At 40.4% G+C, this 19,481-nt stretch overlaps 1 protein-coding gene across 1 annotated transcript; it reads right to left on the reverse strand.

Annotated features, from left to right (window-relative positions):
* Positions 1-1,660: 1,660 nt before the first annotated feature.
* Positions 1,661-2,906, reverse strand: GPR33 (G protein-coupled receptor 33). The gene has a single exon (XM_019983302.2). The coding sequence runs from the start codon at positions 2,904-2,906 to the stop codon at positions 1,884-1,886; it is 1,023 nt and encodes a 340-aa protein (XP_019838861.2). The 3' UTR covers positions 1,661-1,883.
* Positions 2,907-19,481: the final 16,575 nt, after the last annotated feature.

Below are 19,481 nucleotides of genomic sequence, written 5' to 3' on the forward strand. Positions count from 1 at the left end.
GAAAGTGAAGAAGAACTAAAGAGCCTCTTGATGAAAGTGAAAGAGGAGAGTGAAAAAGTTGGCTTAAGGCTCAACATTCAGAAAACTAAGATCATGGCATCCGGTCCCATCACTTTATGGGAAATAGATGGGGAAACAGTGGAAACAGTGTCAGACTTTATTTTTTTGGGCTCCAAAATCACTGCAGATGATGACTGCAGCCATGAAATTAAAAGATGCTTCTTGGAAGGAAAGTTATGACCAACCCAGACAGCATATTAAAAAGCAGAGACGTTACTTTGCCAACAAAGGTCCATCTAGTCAAGGCTATGGTTTTTCCAGTAGTCATGTATGGATGTGAGAGTTGGACTATAAAGAAAGCTGAGCACAGAAGAATTGATGCTTTTGAACTGTGGTGTTGGAGAAGACTCTTGAGAGTCCCTTGGACTGCAGGGAGATCCAACCAGTCCATCCTACAGGGGATCAGTCCTGAGTGTTCATTGGAAGGACTGATATTGAAGGTGAAACTCCAATACTTTGGGCACCTGATGCGAAGAACTGACTGTTTGGAAAAGACCCTGATGCTGGGAAAGATTGAAGGCGGGAGGAGAGGGGGACGACAGAAGATAAGATGGTCGGATGGCATCACCAACTCAATGGACATGAGTTTGGGTAAACTCTGGGAGTTGGTGATGGACAGGGAGGCCTGGCATGCTGCAGTCCATGGTTTTGCAAAGAGTCAGACAGGACTGAGCGACTGAACTGAACTGAACTGAGGGTATGGAGAAACCAAAGCTTTTGTAAATTGCTGGTGAGAATGCAGCATGGTGCAGCTGTTGTGGAAAAGGTGGCAATTCCTTAAAACTTAAAGAATTGCCACATAACCCAGCAATTCAAAATAATTTAAAATAGTTAAAAACAAAGACTCAGACACTTGTACACTAGTGTTTGTGGTAGCATTATTCACAATAGCCAAAAGGTGGAAACAACTCAACAGAAGAAGGGATAAACATAATGTGGTATATTCATATGAAGTGAAGGGAAGTGAAAGTCTCTCAGTCGTGTTGGACTCTTTTCGACCCCTTGGCAATATAGTCCATGGAATTCTCCAGGCCAGAATACTGGAGTGAGTAGCCTTTCCCTTCTCTAGGGGATCTTCCCAACCCAGGGATCAAACCAGTCTCCTGCATTGCAAGTGGATACTATACCAGCTGAGCCACAAGGGAAGCCCAAGAATACTGGAGTGGATAGCCTATCCCTTCTCCAGTGGATCTTCCCGACCTGGGAATCGAACCAGGGTCTCCTTCATTGCAGGTGGATCGTTTACCAACTGAGTTATCAGGGAACCCTATAATAGAATATTATTTAGCCATGAAAAGAATGAAGTTCTGATACATGTCACAACATGGATAAACCTTGAAAACATGTTAAGTTAAATAAGCCAGATGCAAAAGGAGAAATACTGTATGATTTCACTTACATAGAACATCTAGATAGCAAATTCACAGAACTAGAAAGCAGATTAGATGGTATGAGGGGTTGGGGGAAGGGGGAGTGAAGAGTTACTGCTTAATGGGTACAGTTTCTCTTTCTGGTGATTAAAAATTTTGGAAATAGATAGTGTTGATGATTGCAAAGTACTGTGAATTTAATGCCGCCAAAATGTACAATGAAAAAAAAATGGTGTTATATGTTGCATGTATTTTACTACAAAGTAAAAAGAAAAAAATCATATTTTCAACATTACCCACCACATTTTATAGCCCTTATAATATTCATAAATCTAACTATAGTACAGTCCAGCTGTCTCTCTAGTATAGACACTATATTATATACAAAAGCTGAGTATCTTTACTGATGATGTCTTTGACTAAGAGTCCCCTGTTTGCTCTGGGATCCAGAATTTACATGTCAGCTTCTGAATTTAGGTTTTCTGTCCTTTCTGCCGAGGAATCCTCACTGAATGTTGACTCAAAAAGAACAAGGACAGACTTCTTGAAAACTTTTCTGAAGTTTTCCCCAATAAAGAGGTAGAGTGTGGGAGAAAACACAGTATTGAAGGTAGTAGTTATCACTGTGAGTAAGACAGTCAGCTGGAAAAACAGAGATCTGTTTTCAGTGAGAAGTAAGCCTTGGTATACATGATAGGGCATCCAACACACAAAGAAGGAGACAATGGCTGTCATCATGACTTTGAAGGGCTTGCCGGATTTCAACAGTCCCCTTGCTTTCATCTTTCTGGCTACTCTTTCATAACAAAAGGTGATGATGAGGAAAGGCAGAAGGAAGCCTAGCAAGAAGCGGCTGCTGAAACAGGCTACATGAATCCATTTCCTTAATGTTTGCATCTTTTTGCTCTCCCAGTCAGTAGACACACCATAGTTGTTTTGGCAGGTCACTGTTCCTTTATGGTCATCATGTGTCTCCCTGAAAACCACATAGGGCGTGCTAAGGGCAGCAGCAAAGATCCAGACTCCCAAGATGATGCTGGAAGCCCAGCGTGGGGTTCGATGCAGTTGTGACCACACCGGGTGAAAAGTGAGGAGGTAACGATCAACACTGATGGCCGAGAGGAAGAACACAGAGGCGAACATTGTTGCATACAAAATGCTGTTGAAGATCTTGCACGTGGCCCTTCCAAAGCTCCAGTGATTGTCTTGAAGGTGGGAGATGGCCAAAAATGGCAAAAATAATATTGAAATAAAATAGGAGAGAATGAGATGAAAATATAAGAGAGTATTGACAGTCTTTTTCATTTTGAATTTTAGCACCCATAGATAGAGACCATTGGTGATAGTGCCAATTAAAAATGACATAAACAAAAGAACTACAACAATCACTTTTGAGGCAGACTTTGGAATGTGAATTCTGTTTCTTATTAAAGTAGAGTCATTGAGCAGGAAATCAGTAGAGTTGGTCAGGTCCATAATTGGAATGAGAAACTGGAAATGACAACAAAAAAGAAGCAAAGGAAATGATTAAACATGGAAATTAAAATAGTAATTTTTCCATATTAATATTCAAAATGGCAATGTTTTTAAAATGGCAAACAATATTTCTGCAAGAATACAAATCAGATATTTTTCTTTATTTTTGTATGAGGAATTAGGATCAGATGTGAGAGTTGGACTGTGAAGAAGGCTGAGCGCCAAAGAATTGATGCTTTTGAACTGTGGTGTTGGAGAAGACTCTTGAGAGTCCCTTGGACTGCAAAGAGATCCAACCAGTCCATTCTGAAGGAGATCAGCCCTGGGATTTCTTTGGAAGGACTGATGCTAAAGCTGAAACTCCAGTACTTTGGCCACCTCATGCGAAGAGTTGACTCATTGGAAAAGACTCTGATGCTGGGAGGGATTGGGGGCAGGAGGAGAAGGGGACACCAGAGGATGAGATGGCTGGATGGCATTACTGACTCGATGGACATGAGTCTCAGTGAACTTCGGGAGTTGGTGATGGACAGGGAGGCCTGGCGTGCTGCGATTCATGGGGTCGCAAAGAGTCGGACACGACTGAGCGACTGATCTGATCTGAATTTGAGCATCAAATATAGAAACACTGTAGATGCAATGAATTAATGTGAAGTAGAAATAACATTTGGAATATTTTTACTCTGTTAAGTGATTTAGGTAGCTAAAAGTATTCTAATTAGGTATTAGCCAGAAGTCTGACCCTTCTTGATGGGCACAGGTTCTTGAATATGGCAGTGTAGAAGTTTTACTTGACTAGGACTTGGTTAGGGTGATATTGCTAATGAAACTGAATAACAAACATAACAATGGCTGTAAATTGGTAATCATGTTGGAGCTATAGTTAGACTTCTCCCATGAGCTAATTATATGTAACAAATGTTATTAGCTATTAATAGTATTTAACACTCAGTTCATATGGGAGCTCTGTGGTATACTGTGAGATCATGAAGTGCCTTCCCAAATCAATGAAAGAGGAGGGTGTATTGTAGAACCTCATAGCTGCTCTTTCTTACTTGGAGAGGAGAGAGAAGTCAAGGAACTTATATTTATCCAATACTTGTTGTATGCAAGTAGTTTTATATAAAAATAATTTCTTTTTTCCATATAAAGGCAAATATTTAAACAGAGGAGAAAATGAAGGAGGGGTTTAATTTCTTATTCATCAACATCTCCCACCATACATCCACTGTGGCAGATGGGGAACACCATCAGTGTTTGGTTATTTCTTTGAAAATTGGTAATTTGTGTAAAGTGTTTTTTTAATTAAAAAATTTTATTGCAGTATAGTTGATTTACAATGTTGTGTTAGTTTCAAGAGTAGAGCAAAGTGAATCAGTTATACATATACACATATCTACTCTTTTTTAATATATTCTTTTCCCACATAGGCCATCACAGAGTATTGAGGAGAGTTACCTGTGCTCTACAGCTTGTTCTTATTATTATCTATTTTTTATATAGTAGTGTGTGTATGTCAGTCCCAGTCTTCCAATTTATGCCTCTTCCCTTTTATCTCCTGATAACCATATGTTTGTTTTCTACATGTGTGACTCTACTTTTGTTTTATAAATAAATTCATTTGTACCCCCATTTTTTTTAGACTCCACATTTAAGAAATATCATGTGATATTTGTCTTTCTATGTCTGACTTTCTTCACTCAGTATGACAATCTCTAGGTCTATGCACATGTGTAGTATTTTAATAGTGTTCCATGAAACAAAGTCTTTGATGATTCACAATATCCTATTTCTTGAATAAATGCCCCTGTAATATTGAAAATATAGACCTGAGAATATTTTGGAAAATAGCTATTATAATAGAATCATATCAGCTAATTGGTTTTTGATAAACTGGGTAAAGCAGTGGAAATTACTAATTTTTTTTTCACTAAACAAAAACATTCTAAGAATACAGAAAGAGAAGAAATACCATAATTACTGTTAAAATCACGACTGCCTTAAGTTAATTCTGCCTGCGAAGGTAGTTGCAAGATTTTCCCTGCCAAGTAGAAAAATGATCCTGTTCAGGAAGATACCTTGGTAGTCTGCTTTGGGAATAAAAAGTGAAGTCTTGGGACATGGCATGGATGAGCAATGGTGAGTGAAAGAGTTGCAGCCCAAGGAAGAGGCTGGTTAAAGGTCCTGGGACCATGTGAAGAGGGAGGAGGAATAAGGATGTTCTCCAGAGAGGGGCCACATGAAAACACAGCAGGTGAGGGGAGGCTTCCAGAGGAGCAAGGGCCAATGAGATATTCTGAGAGGCAGAGATGACACAAGGGATTTAAAATGGGGACTGTCGTAATATTTAATTTTAATCCACTTGCTATGCTTTGGCATGGTGTAATGTCTCCCTTATCCTCATTAATCACAGCTTTCTTGTGTTGGTGGTTGCTCTGGGGAGTGGAAAGAAAAGAGCTTGTGTTTCCTCCAAAGAGAAGAGACCGGTGGTGGGAGAGGAGTTGTTAATGAGATGATGAGTGTGATGGAGACTAGATAGACAGTGGGGCATGAGTAGACAAGGAGAAACAAAATCCTATGGAGGGTTTCTGATAGTGTGTGTGTAGACCTATGTGTATCTATTTGTGTGTGCTGTGTGTGTGTGTACCTGTGTGTCTGTGTGCCTGTGGTCTGTCTTTATATCTGTGGTGCCTTTGTGTGTATGTATGTTCATATATGCTGTGTGTGTCTCTAATGGTATGTGTTTGAATTCATGGGATGTGTGTGGAGCTCTGTGTGTGTGTGTGTGTGTGTGTGTGTATCTGTAATCTGAGCACAGGTGGCATATTTTTGTGGTCTCTGTGGTATCAGCAGTCCGTGTGTGTGTTTATTTGTGTAGTGTGTATGTTTGTCTGGTTGTGTGTGTGATAGCTCTGTATGTGCATATGAGAAGCTGAATTATAGAGAAGGTTTTATTAAAAGTTGTGTGGCTGGGCTCCATCTAGAAGGGTGCCTGAAAGTAATGTAGGACTTGAGGAAAATCAACCTTGGTAGTGATTCTGAGGGCTTCCCTGGTGGCTCAGAGATTAAAGCATATAAAGTTTCCTAGGAAGCCTGATTTATTGCACATGACCAGGAGATTTCTTCATCCTTAAACATCTTTTGAAATGGTTTTAAAGTAGTTACTTATAAATTGGGCCTTCCCAGGTGGTGCTAGTGGTAAAGAACTCACCTGCGAATGCAGCATATGCAAAAGATGCAGGTTCGATCCCTGGGTCAGGAAAATCCTGTGGAAGAAGAAATGGCAACTCACTCTAGCATTTTCCAAGGACAGAGGATCCTGGTGGGCTACCGTCCATGGGACTGAAAAGAGCAGGATGTGACTGAGCACAGCACGGCATGGCATTTATAAACTAATGGGGCAGAACTGGGGCTCTGGCATCCCACAGAACTGGGCTTCAATCCTGTCTCTACCACTTACCAGTTCTGTGGTTTTGGACTCTTAATTCCGAGCCTGTTTCATCTTCTAAACCCCAGTGACTTCTTATGAGGACTAAGTGAGATAATATATTTGAATCACTTACCTCCCTTTGTTTGTTGAACTTTTTTTTGGCCTCACTGCATGGCATGTGGAGTCTTTTTTCCCTCACCAGGGATCAAACCCACGCCCTCTGCAGTGGAAGCATGAATTCTCAACCACTGGACCTCCAGGGAAGTCCCCTCAACTTGTTATATTAAGAGTAGCAGGAGCCTCATTTTGTCCTTTTAATGTCATATTTCTCTCTTTCCCAAAGCCCAACTACTAAATTCTAAAGTACCACTAGGGATTTCTGAAAAAATCTAAATGTTCATCTACTGGGGCAAGGGCTGTCAGAGTTATTATGAAGCCTTGCTATAATGATACCTTTGGCATAAGTGACTTTCAAGCAGACCCCACCTTAGCTTGGGATTATAAAGCTACTATGGAGGAGGGGACTACAAAAATCTGTGGAAGCTTGATCTGGAGTGAGCCTAGAGGGTCTATTCAGATGATAGCTCTAGGATAAACCTTCTGTCTCAGGGAACCTTACCTTGAAGCTGTATCTTCACACCAGATGGTCTTGGGAGGGTCAAAGGGACTCTATATCAGCAGTTTCCTCTCCAGCTGCTACTGCTGCTAAGTCGCTTCAAGTTAGTGACACTTTGCCTGCCTTTCACCTGCTTTTCTTCTTGCCTATACTACTTCCCAGCCATGAAACTACTATTTAAATATTCAGCAAGACTTCCTCTTGCTGGTTTCCCTTCCTTTTTCTGTGGAATGTATACTCTAAAGGTGTAGGCAGACAGTTGAGTATTTCTTCAAATAATTTCTCCATTTTAAGGAAAGATTTAAAAAATTCCATAAACAATGTTATGCTATTCAGGTTACTCTATTTCAGTTCAGTTCAGTTCAGTCGCTCAGTCATGTCCGACTCCTTGCGACCCCGTGGACTGCAGCACATCGGGCCTCCCGGTCCATGACCAACTCCTGGAGTTTACCCAAACTCATGTCCATTGAGTCAGTGACACCATTCAACCATCTCATCCTGTCGTCCCCTTCTCCTCCTACCTTCAATCTTTCCCAGCATGACGGTCTTTTCAAAGGAGTCAGTTCTTCACATGAGGTGGCCAAAGTATTAGAGTTTCGGCTTCAACATCAATCCTTCCAATGTACACTCAGGACTGATCTCCTTTCGCATGGACTGGTTGGATCTCCCTGCAGTCCAAGGGACTCTCAAGAGTCTTCTCCAACACCACAGTTCAAAAACATTATTCTGTTTAACTATTGTTATTCCATTAACAAAGCTTGTTTCTGGTGTTAAAACACTGATTAAAAATCACCTCAAAAGAAAATTACCATCTCATATTTGGTCATCCCACCAGACATCTATTCTGCCTTGATTCTAGCTTGTTAATTAGCATATGGATACATGGTGTTGGGTACATAGGGAGGTGATAACTATTAAGCATGGAAAAGTTAGAATCTGAAAATGGTAGAATCTGCTGCTGGAGAGACAGTGGTCAGAAAGGAAAACTCAAATATTGAGTTTCACAGTAAAATGGAATGTATGAAAACAGGCCAAAAATTAATATTGTTTAGTGTGAGAAGATGAAGACTGACAGGCAGAAAGATCTGCATTTGTACAGTTGTTGAGAATGGCTAGAAAGAACACAGAATCGGTTACCATATCCAAGAAGACAATTGCATTATAAGAAACTCCTACAATGTGTGTAATGCATTTATGACTGACGGAGCCCTGCATTTTCTATTTTCCTCTCTCTAATCCACCTCTGACATTTTCAGGATCGGCCTCTGTGCTGACCCCAGTGTGCTGATTTCTCTCCTGCTTGCTATCCTCTTCATCTCTGCACTGCCAGTGGAGAAAACGCACATCAAAACTGCTGTGTGGCTTCAGCAGTGACGCTCAGGAATCCAGGATTTGTGTTAGAATTGTAAGCTTTCCTTGCTACTGTAGCCTTATGAAAAACAAACTTACATTTTAGTTCTTAATTTCATTCGAAGGTATGATCTTCAACCTAAGAACTGATCTTCTTTGCTTCAAGATAAGTTTTCAAACTTGCTAATCTTGAGAAATGCTGGACTGGAGCAGCACAAGCTGGAATAGGATTGCCAGGAGAAATATCAATAACCTCAGATATGCAGATGACACCACCCTTATGGCAGAAAGCGAAGAAGAACTAAAGAGCCTCTTGATGAAAGTGAAAGAGGAGAGTGAAAAAGTGGGCTTAAAACTCAACATTCAGAAAATTAAGATCATGGCATCCGGTCCCATCACTTCACGGCAAATAGACGGGAATCAGTGGAAACAGTGGCAGACTTTATTTGGGGGGCTCCAAAATCACTGCAGATGGTGACTGCAGCCATGAGATTAAAAGATGCTTGCTCCGTGGGAGAAAAGTTATGACCAACCTAGACAGCATACTAAAAACAGAGACATTACTTTGCCAACAAAGGTCCGTCTAGTCAAAGCTATGGTTTTTCCAGTAGTCATATATGGATGTGAGAGTTGGACTATAAAGAATTGATGCTTTTGAACTGTGGTGTTGGAGAAGACTCTTGAGAGACCCTTGGACTGCGAGGAGGTCCAACTAGTCCATCCTAAAGGAAATCAGTCCTGAGTATTCATTGAAAGGACTGATGCTAAAGCTGAAACTCCAATACTTTGGCCACCTGATGCGAAAAAACGACTCCTTGAAAAAGACTGATGCTGGGAAAGATTGAAGGTGGGAAGAGAGGGGACGACAGAGGATGAGATGGTTGGATGGCATCACCGACTCGATGGACATAAGTTTAAGTAAACACCGGGAGTTGGCAATGGACAAGGCAGCCTGGTGTGCTGCAGTCCATGGGGTCCAAAGAGTTGGACACGAATGAGCAACTGAACTGAACTGAACTGCCTTTTAAAAGGAATTTCTTGCTAGGTTTTCAAACCCTGTGAGCTAATTCACAGATTTGGAACAACCTGAGATATTATTTGATCCATACCTACTAATTTTGAAGATTGGCCAAATGAGATTCAGGGAAGCTGAGTGATTCACAATAGGTTTCCACCAAAAAAAGAACCAAGGGCTCTTTCCACTGCCCTGTACTATTTCATTAGTACAAAAAGGAATTTGGACCAGGTTCTTCCTCCTCCCCCCTCCACTCTACATTTCCAAACTCAACTTTTAGTAAAATTCATAAATAATAAATATATTTGGGACTAGTGTTTAATTCCTTACCCCCAGCCCCTGCCAAAATTTTCACAAGGGCTAGTACCACTATGGCACCCCACTCCAGTACTCTTGCCTGGAAAATCCCCTGGACGGAGGAGCCTGGTAGGCTGCAGTTCATGAGGTTGCTAAGAGTCGGACACAACTGAGTGACTTCACTTTCACTTTTCCTTTCATGCATTGGAGGAGGAAATGGCAACCCACTCCAGTGTTCTTGCCTGGAGAATCCCAGGGACGGCGGGGCCTGGTGGGCTGCCGTCTATGGGGTCACACAGAGTCGGACACCACTGAAGCGACTTAGCAGCAGCAGCAGTACCACTATTACATAGCCTAAAATTTCATTCTTCCATTACTCCCCTGTGAAATACTCTCATTAGTGAGAGTATTTATCTAATAGGTAATTACATCAATGATATTATCTCTGTTGAGAAAGATGCAAACTTTTTGAGGAAGGAGCTTCTCTTCTGTGGCTTTGATGATATGACTTCATTTCACTTTTCATATTTCAAAATAATTCTGGTGGTTTTAAGGGGAATTCATGGAAATGGAAACTTTTATATTGTTTTGATGTGATCACAGTATGAAATAGAAATGCAGAAACAGATGGTGAAATGCTTGAAAGTCTATAAACTCATAAATGTATATAATTTTAGAGCTGAAGGAGACCAAGCAGTTAATTTCATCTAATTCCTGGTACTATAGGTGAAGAAACTAAGATCCATCAAGATATTTGGGAGCTTGTCCTAGATTCCATTATTAGTTAATAAAAGATTTGGGGCAGAAATAATGTACACTGAAAATACTGATGCACTACTTATAGGCACTATATTGATTGCACAAAACAATATAGGAGAGAACACAAAGCCATAGTTACAAATTCTCTTTTACTTACCATATATACAAAACCTTCCTGAATCTCAAGTTTCCTCATTTGTACATGTAAAAAAAAGAAAGAAAACCTCTCCTGAAGTATTCTTTTGAGAATTAATAGTAGTTATTAAATATTATTAAGAGTTATTAATAACAATTCGTTGATACTATATATAATGGGTTAGCACAGTGCCTGGCACATGGTATGCTAAATGCATGATCATTCATATATAAGCTGTATCAGAGAACAACAGCAAACCCAGTAGGCTGGAACGAATCCAGGCAGTGCAATTCAAGAAATATTTATTGAATATCTAATACATGCCAGAGAATGTTCAAGACTAGGGAAAATAAATAATTTTAAAATATTGCCTTTAGTGTTTATAGTTATTAAAAAGATGACATGTGAACAAAACACCTAAGCAATGTTAAGGAAAGCAAGTTCTAGGCCGTAGAAACAGGGTGTTTAAAGGCCTAATGAAAGAGAGCAATGTTTCATTTGTCTGGCTGGGTTCTGCACTTTTCAAGATCACTTCTCATCATCTTCCACATGCCAGCATAGTGGGAACAACAAGACATCTATTAACCTAATGGTTTTTATTCTGACTAAAGTTAGAATCACTTGGAGATCTTTAAAAAATGCAAAATATTCTTGAGATTTAATTGATTTATTTAATATTTATCAAGCAATGTTTTTGTCACTGGGGTTATAGAATAAATAAGAGTTTTGTTCTAATGGAGCTTACATTCTAGTTGGGAGAGATGTACAATAAACCAACAATCCAATGTCAGCTAGCACCTACAGTATTATGCAGAGTGTTATTAATTAAGACGTAGCAATGTGATGAGTAACTAAGTGACTAGCCAAATGGGACTGCTGGGAAAAGTCTTTCAGGAGGTGATATTTAGTGACTTTGGATGACTTAAAGGAGCCAACTGTGCAGGGATTAAGAGAAGAGCATTACCCTGGACCTAACTCACTTCTTGCTGCATGTCTGTTTCCTCTTTATTGACCCCTTTCTACTTTCTGTCTGCTCTTGCTCTCAGAATTAGGTCTCCCCATTTATTAGAATCTTTGGTTCATGACCTTTCAACTTCATGTCATGATTTATGGCTTGTGTTCTCCTCCTTGGCTGGGTCCTTGTTCTGATAGCATTCCTGGAAAGAGAAATTCAGCCTTATTCAGGAAACTATCTCCTGGGTTCATCTGTTCCTAGTCTTATTGGATAAGATCCACCATATCAGGCTCCAGCTGCTCTCCATGTCTGGATAGCATTCCGGGAACTGTAAGTAGGATGTATCTGCAGGAGAGACAGAATGTGAGGCTGGGAACTTGGTCTGCATCTTGTTTATGGAAAGTCTTGGATTCAGATTCAGTCTTGGAGGAAAAAGATTTGGGTTTTGGAGCATAGGTGGGGAGATGGGCTTTTGACAGGATGATAGAATGGAGGCCTTGATAGGCTTGCTTCTCTGCAAACTCAGACTCAGTGTAATCTGCTGAAAGTGAGCAAAGGAAGGGTGATGGAAAACAATGAAAATTTAGAATGTCTGATGGAAGTGATGAGACACATTTAAATTATTGAGCTATGATTAGGGTTTATTTGAGATTAGAATCACTTATTTGTAGATTCCCCCTGGGAATGGGGAAAAATACCTCATTGTGAAAATTTTAAATTATGAGCCATCTACTCTGTTACATTTGCTTTCAGCCTGGATGTAGAAGAAGCAGATTGTCAAAATATTTTTGGCAGATGGTTTCCATGCTAATACTACCAGAGTGGAGGGCCAACAGAGTTGAGACTGCTGATAATATAGTAGAAGTGATATTTCTAGGAGTTTAGGAAGAATAGCAAAACCATTGTGAGTTTGACAGAGAGAGAGAAAGGGCGAGGTTGAGGGACTGGGGGTCTGGTGCAGGTATAGTAGTGTTTGTTTAAATATAGACTATGGTTGAAGTAGGATACTAGAATTTGTAATGTTCATGGTGCGGAAGTTCTATTTTTTACAAAAACTTTTGATTGGGATATAGTTGATTTATAATGTTTTGTTTGATGGTAAGATCTCTGCTGCTGCTGCTGCTAAGTCACTTCAGTCCTGTCCAACTCTGTGTGACCCCATAGATGGCAGCCCACCAGGCTCCCCCGGCCCTGGGATTCTCCAGGCAAGAACACTGGAATGGGTTGCCATTTCCTTCTCCAAGGCATGAAAGTGAAAAGTGAAAGTGAAGTCACTCAGTCGTGTCTGACTTAGTGACCCATGGACTGCAGCCTACCAGGCTCCTCCGTCCATGGGATTTTCCAGGCAAGAGTACTGGAGTGGGTTGCCATTGCCTTCTCTGAGTAAGATCTCTAGAGTGCAGTAAAGGAACTCAGGTAGTAAAGTAATCATTGGAATCCACATCTAGAAACTTCAAACTAAAGTATCAATAGTCCTTATCCTAAAAGCAGTGGGAATCACTGAAAGGTTTTAGATAAGAAGTGATATGATTCTGGTGATAGTTTAAAAAGATAGTCTGGCTTTTAAGGTGGAGAATGGATTGGTTAAAAATTAGTGTGGCAGTGGGAAAACTAATGATCTCAGTTTATGTTCCATAGACAAGTAGACCCATAGACAAGAATTCTAAAGTAGGTAGTTTTTTTCTGAAATGACCCCAGGAAACTCTGGTAAGGGATGAGGAAGAGAGATAGGGAAGGGCAGGAGCAAATGAAGGGTGAAACATTAAACAAGGTACTGTGCTGTGCTCAGTCACCCAGTCGTGTCCAACTCTTGGCAGCCCTATGGAATGTAGATACGATTGTGGGTAATTAATGCTTAATCCCACTGAGGAACTCTGGAAAACTCTGGTGTAGAACATATACCACTGGGTTACTTCAGCCAAGGGACAAGGAGCTTGGGTTTTTATATACCAATTCCTGTCAGTTTTTGGTTGATGGATGCTCCCAGAAGGTATTATTTCTTGGTACTTTCTTTTTCACAATATGATAGAATGGGATCAGAGAAAGTTTTGGGGTTAAAAGAAAGTGGATCCTGGCAGAGGAAATTTGGCCAGCAAGAACTGACAGAGTAATAACAAGGAGTTATGGGTGGGCATCAGAGAGGTTCTGCTACATCTGTTCAAGACTATTCTGTTAATTCAGGCAAGAGACAAAGGCAACTTGGACCAAGTAGTGGCGACGAAGATGGGGGTAAGTGAAAGGATTTAGGAGGTACAGGTACATGTATGTGCATATGAGTTTCATGCTTTTCATTTTGTTAACCATGTTTGTAGATTATATGTTTCTGATCCTCTTTTAAGGTAAACTGTAAGCTTGAGATATCCCAAGAAGATAGCAATGAAGTCTAATATTCTTCTGATTTAGTATCCTAAAATTACTGAAAAGTAAAAGCAGTGCTGTCCAGTAGAAATATTATGCAAGTCACATTAAAATTTTCCAGAAGTCAATTTAAAAAGTAAAAAGCAGTAGGTAGAATTCATTTTAATGATGTTATTTCATTTAACTCTCTATATACAAATATTATAATTTCAACATGTAATCAATACAAAATTATTGAAGTATTTGCATCCTTTTTTGAGGGTCTTTAAATTTTGATGTGTTCAGTTTAGTCACTCAGTCATGTCTGACTCTTTGCGACCACATGGACTGCAGCATGCCAGGGTTCTTTGTCCATCACCAACTCCCAGAGCTTACTCAACACATGTCCATGGCATATTTCTTTCCTTTTCTCCCTTGCCTTTTGCTTCTCTTCTTTTCTCAGCTATTTGTAAGGCCTCCTCAGACCATTTTGTCTTTTTGAGTTTCTTTTTCTTGAGAATGATCTTGATCCCTGCCTCCTGTACATTGTCACAAACCTCCATCCATAGTTCTTCAGGCACTCTGTCTATCAGATCTAATCCCTTGAATCTATTTCTCACTTCCACTTATAATCATATGGATTTGATTTAGGTCATACCTGAATGGTCTAATGGTTTTCCCTACTTTCTTCAATTTAAGTCTGAATTTGGCAATAAGGTGTTCATGATCTGAGCCACAGTCAGCTCCCGGTCTTGTTTTTGCTGATTGTATAGAGCTTCTCCATCTTCGGCTGCAAAGAATATAATCAATCTGATTTCGATGTTGACCCTCCGGTGATGTCCATGTGTAGAGTCTTCTCTTGTGTTGCTGGAAGAGGGTGTTTGCTATGACCAGTGCGTTCTCTTGGCAAAACTCTGTTAACTTTTGCCCTGCTTCATTTTGTACTCCAAGGCCAAATTTGCCTGTTACTCCAGGTGTTTATTGACTTCCTGCTTTTGCATTCCAGTCCCCTATAATGGAAAGGACATCTTTTTTGGGTGTTAGTTCTAGAAGGTCTTGTAGGTCTTCTTAGAACTATTCACCTTCAGCTTCTTCAAACGTTACTGGATGGGGGATAGACTTGGATTACTGAGATATTGAACAGTTTGCCTGTTTAGAAACAAACAGAGATCATTCTATTGTTTTTGAGATTGCATCCAAGTACTGCATGTTGGACTCTTTTATTAACTACGAGGGCTACTCCGTTTCTTCTTAGGGATTCTTGCCCAAAGTAATAGATATAATGGTCATCTGAGTTAAATTCCACATAGAAAAAGGAGTACGTCAAGGCTGTATACTGTCACCCTGCTTATTTAACTTCTATGCAGAGTACATCATGAGAAACGCTGGGCTGGAAGAAGCACAAGCTGGAATCAAGATTGCCGGGAGAAATATCAATAACCTCAGATATGCAGATGACACCACCCTTATGGCAGAAAGTGAAGAGGAACTCAAAAGCGTCTTGATGAAAGTGGAGAGTGAAAAAGTTGACTTAAAGCTCAACATTCAGAAAACGAAGATCATGGCATCCGGTCCCACCACTTCATGGGAAATAGATGGGGAAACAGTGGAAACAGTGTCAGACTTTATTTTTTGGGGCTCCAAAATCACTGCAGATGGTGACTGCAACCATGAAATTAAAAGACGCTTACTCCTTGGAAGAAAAGCTATGACCAACTTAGATAGCATATTGCAAAGCAGAGACATTACTTTGCCAACAAAGGTTTGTCTAGTCAAGGCTATGGTTTTTCCAGTGGTCATGTATGGATGTGAGAGTTGGACTGTGAAGAAGGCTGAGGGCCGAAGAATTGATGCTTTTGAACTGTGGTGTTGGAGAAGACTCTTGAGAGTCCCTTGGACTGCAAGGAGTTCCAACCAGTCCATTCTGAAGGAGATCAGCCCTGGGATTTCTTTGGAAGGAATGATGCTAAAGCTGAAACTCCAGTCCTGAATACTGAAACTAAAATTTACTGTGTAATATTAACATGGTTTTGGACTTTCCTTCATATATATTATTTTAAGACTTCCAAGTTAAGTGTGAGATATAATTTTTAAAGTTGGTAAAGATTTCTACTAAGGAGAACTAGATGGCTAGAATGACAATTTCCTTAACTTTTTTGACCTTAAAATAGCTGGTAAGGGTGATTTCCTGAAGATAAATATTTCTTACTGTTTGCTAGTTAGACAGGAAATTGTCTTTAAGGTTTTGATATAAAAATCAGTAGTTTTACAGCTCATTTTACTTTCATTTCTCTTAGGCAATATCCTAGGTCCCTCTCTTCTTTATTTCACAACCACAATTATCAGAACATAATATAAGATTGGAATTCACAGTTCCTTGTCTTATGAAGCATGCTCCTTTTCTTTCTGTCTTCACGATGGAAATGAGAAATTTCTATTGCTCAGTACGTGAAATAACATAGGACAATATAAGTTGGTCCTTGACTAAGATTATAATCTGATAATATCAAAGGTCCTGGATACCTAGAGGAATGAAATTAAATATTTTAATATACTTATAAAACTGCATCCTTTAAGGTATACTTATGAAAGCCATCATCAAATGTGGCTTATTTATGTTTTTTCCCCAAAGTTGTGGATACAAACAGAATAAAAACTAAGGCAAGTTGGGCCTACTGTGGCTTAATCAGTGTAAGTAAGGAGTCATCATGACTGTAGCCAATTTGGAGGTGAAGAGTTTTCTCATGGCTGCTTGAAACTTGGGCTTCCCTGGTGGCTCAGACGGTAAAAAATCTGCCTGCAATGCAGGAGACCTGGGTTTGTTCTCATTTCACTATTCTTGCCTGGAGAATTCCATGGTCAAAGGAGATTGGCACAGAGTCAGACATGACTGAGCAACTAACACACACACCCCAGAACCTTGTTTTTATGAGGCCTTAAGGGAGTCTAGGGTAGGTCTCTTTACTTATAAATAAGGATTCCTCTGAGGAGCCTGCAGCACTGCTTAAAGGGTGACCAAAAAATAACCTAACAAAAGCGTAAAAAAAGCTTTGACTTCAGATGTACCTGAATTCAAATCTTTTAGTATTTTTTTAATAAGACATGGCCTCAGTCCTATCACTTAGAGTCTAAGTTTCAGATGTCCCCTATTTATCTTCAGTTCAGTTCAGTTCAGTTGCTCAGTCGTGTCCGACTCTTTGAGACCCCATGAATTGCAGCACACCAGGCCTCCCTGTCCATCACCAACTCCGGGAGTTCACTCAAACTCATGGGGTCACTAAGAGTCGGATACAACTGAGCAACTTCACTTTCACTTTTCACTTTCATGCGTTGGAGGAGGAAATGGCAACCCACTCCAGTGTTCTTGCCTGGAGAATCCCAGGGACAGGGGAGCCTGGTGGGCTGCCGTCTATGGGGTCGCACAGAGTTGGACACGACTGAAGTGACTTAGCAGCAGCAGCAGTAGCAGCATGTCCATCGAGTCAGTGATGCCATCCAGCCATCTCATCCTCTGTCGTCCCCTTCTCCTCCTGCCCCCAATCCCTCCCAGCATCAGAGCCTTTTCCAATGAGTCAACTCTTCACATGAGGTGGCCAAAGTATTGGAGTTTCAGCTTTAGCATCAGTCCTTCCAAAGAACACCCAGGACTGATTTCCTTTAGAATGAATTGGTTGGATCTCCTTGCTGTCCAAAGGACTCTCATGAAAGAGCTTTTAAAAAAGTTTAACTAACTAGTTTTTGTTTTTGACTGTGGTATATAAATCTAAATATGTACAGCTGCTGCTGCTGCTAAGTCACTTCAGTCATGTCAGACTCTGTGCAATCCCATAGACAGCAGCCCACCAGGCTCCGCCATCCCTGGGATTCTCCAGTCAAGAACACTGGAGTGGGTTGCCATTTCCTTCTCCAATTCATGAAAGTGAAAAGTGAAAGTGAAGTCGCTCAGTCGTGTCCGACTCCTAGTGACCCCATGGACTGCAGCCTACCAGGCTCCTCTGTACATGGGATTTACATTTCTATAAAAATGGGACCCACTATGCATCCTGTTTGGTAACTGTTTCCATTTAATAATGTGTTATACATGTCTTTCATCTCAATAAACTATTAATGAATATACATATACATCATCATTTTTTTTTAACATCATCATTTTGATAGCTATCATTTGATAATCCCTTGCATCATTTGATAGTCCCTTGCAGGCTATTTTGAGGATTTTAGTATGAGATAAAAATATGTGACCGTAACTGAATGACACCACCCTTATGGCAGAAAGTGAAGAAGAACTAAAGAGCCTCTTGGTGAAAGTGAAATACGAGAGTGAAAAAATTGGCTTAAAACTCAGCATTCAGAAAACTAAGATCATGGCATCTGGTCCCATCACTTCATTGCAAATAGATGGGGAAACAATGGAAACAGTGACAGACTTTATTTTGGGGGGGCTCCAAAATCAATGCGGATGATGACTGTAGCCATGAAATTAAAAGACACTTGCTCCTTGGAATAAAAGCTATGACCAACGTAGACAGCATACTAAAAAGCAGAGACATTACTTTGCCAACAAAGGTCCATCTAATCAAAGCTATGGTTTTTCCAGTAGTCATGTATGGATGTGAGAGTTGGACTATAAAGAAAGCTGAGCGCTGAAGAATTGATGTTTTTGAACTGTGGTGTTGGAGAAGACTCTTGAGAGTCCCTTGGACTGCAAGGAGATCCAACTAGTCCATCCTAAAGGAAATCAGTCCTGAATATTCATTGGAAGGACTGATGCTGAAGCTGAAACCCCAGTACTTTGGTCACCTGATGTGAAGAACCAACTCATTGGAAAAGACCCAGATGCTGGGAAAGATTGAAGGAGGGAGGAGAAGGGGACAACAGAGGATGGCATCACTGATGTGATGGGTATGAGTTTGAGTAGGCTCTGGGAATTGGTGATGGATGGGGAAGCCTGGAATGCTGCAGTCCATGGAGTCACAAAGAATTGGACACAACTGAGTGACTGAACTGAACTGAAGTTGCATATAGCAGTTTAAAAATAACTGAAATATAAATAGGACTGAATTTAGGTTTCTCACAATCAGCCTGCAGGCAGACCTTTTCCCACCTATCTTTGCTAGCCAGCCACCATCGTGCAGGCTGCAAGACCTCCACACATAATTGCCTCATACATCAGGACCAGGAACCCTGCATCTCAGACATCACTGAAGGCATCAGAACAAAGGTGGCACAAGAACCCACATAGAAATTGTAGGTCATGATGGCTTTCTGCGATGGAACATCATGGAATATTGGGGCGCTATAGAAAAACAAAAAAAAAAGCCTATTTTACTAATTCAGGACCTGAAAGGCCAGCAGACTCCTAGAGGAAAGAAACAATTAAAGGATAGCTTCTCAGAGCAGAAAGTTCATTTTCATCTCTGTGAATTTCTTCATTTCTAGCACCCTAGGAATGTTTGTTCTCTTCTTTACAGAAAATTCACCTAATGGCCTCCCACTTCAGTGAGATTATCAGAACATGAAAAACACTTCAGATTCCTATCTGAAAATATGTGTTCCTCCTACTACATTCTAGGTTTAAAATGCTCCCTTAACATTCCAAAAATTATTTTTGTAAATGATGTTGGCTGCAGTTCAAAACACTGTTGTATGGAGCATTCACTAGGCTAGTTCACAGTCCCTC

The sequence above is a fragment of the Bos indicus genome, chromosome 21, assembly GCF_029378745.1.
Source record: "Bos indicus isolate NIAB-ARS_2022 breed Sahiwal x Tharparkar chromosome 21, NIAB-ARS_B.indTharparkar_mat_pri_1.0, whole genome shotgun sequence".
In the NCBI taxonomy this organism is placed as follows: domain Eukaryota; kingdom Metazoa; phylum Chordata; class Mammalia; order Artiodactyla; family Bovidae; genus Bos; species Bos indicus.

Bases quoted from the DNA above. Each gene is read 5' to 3' on its own strand.
- GPR33 (XM_019983302.2), bottom strand. From the start codon at position 2,906: ATGGACCTGACCAACTCTACTGATTTCCTGCTCAATGACTCTACTTTA.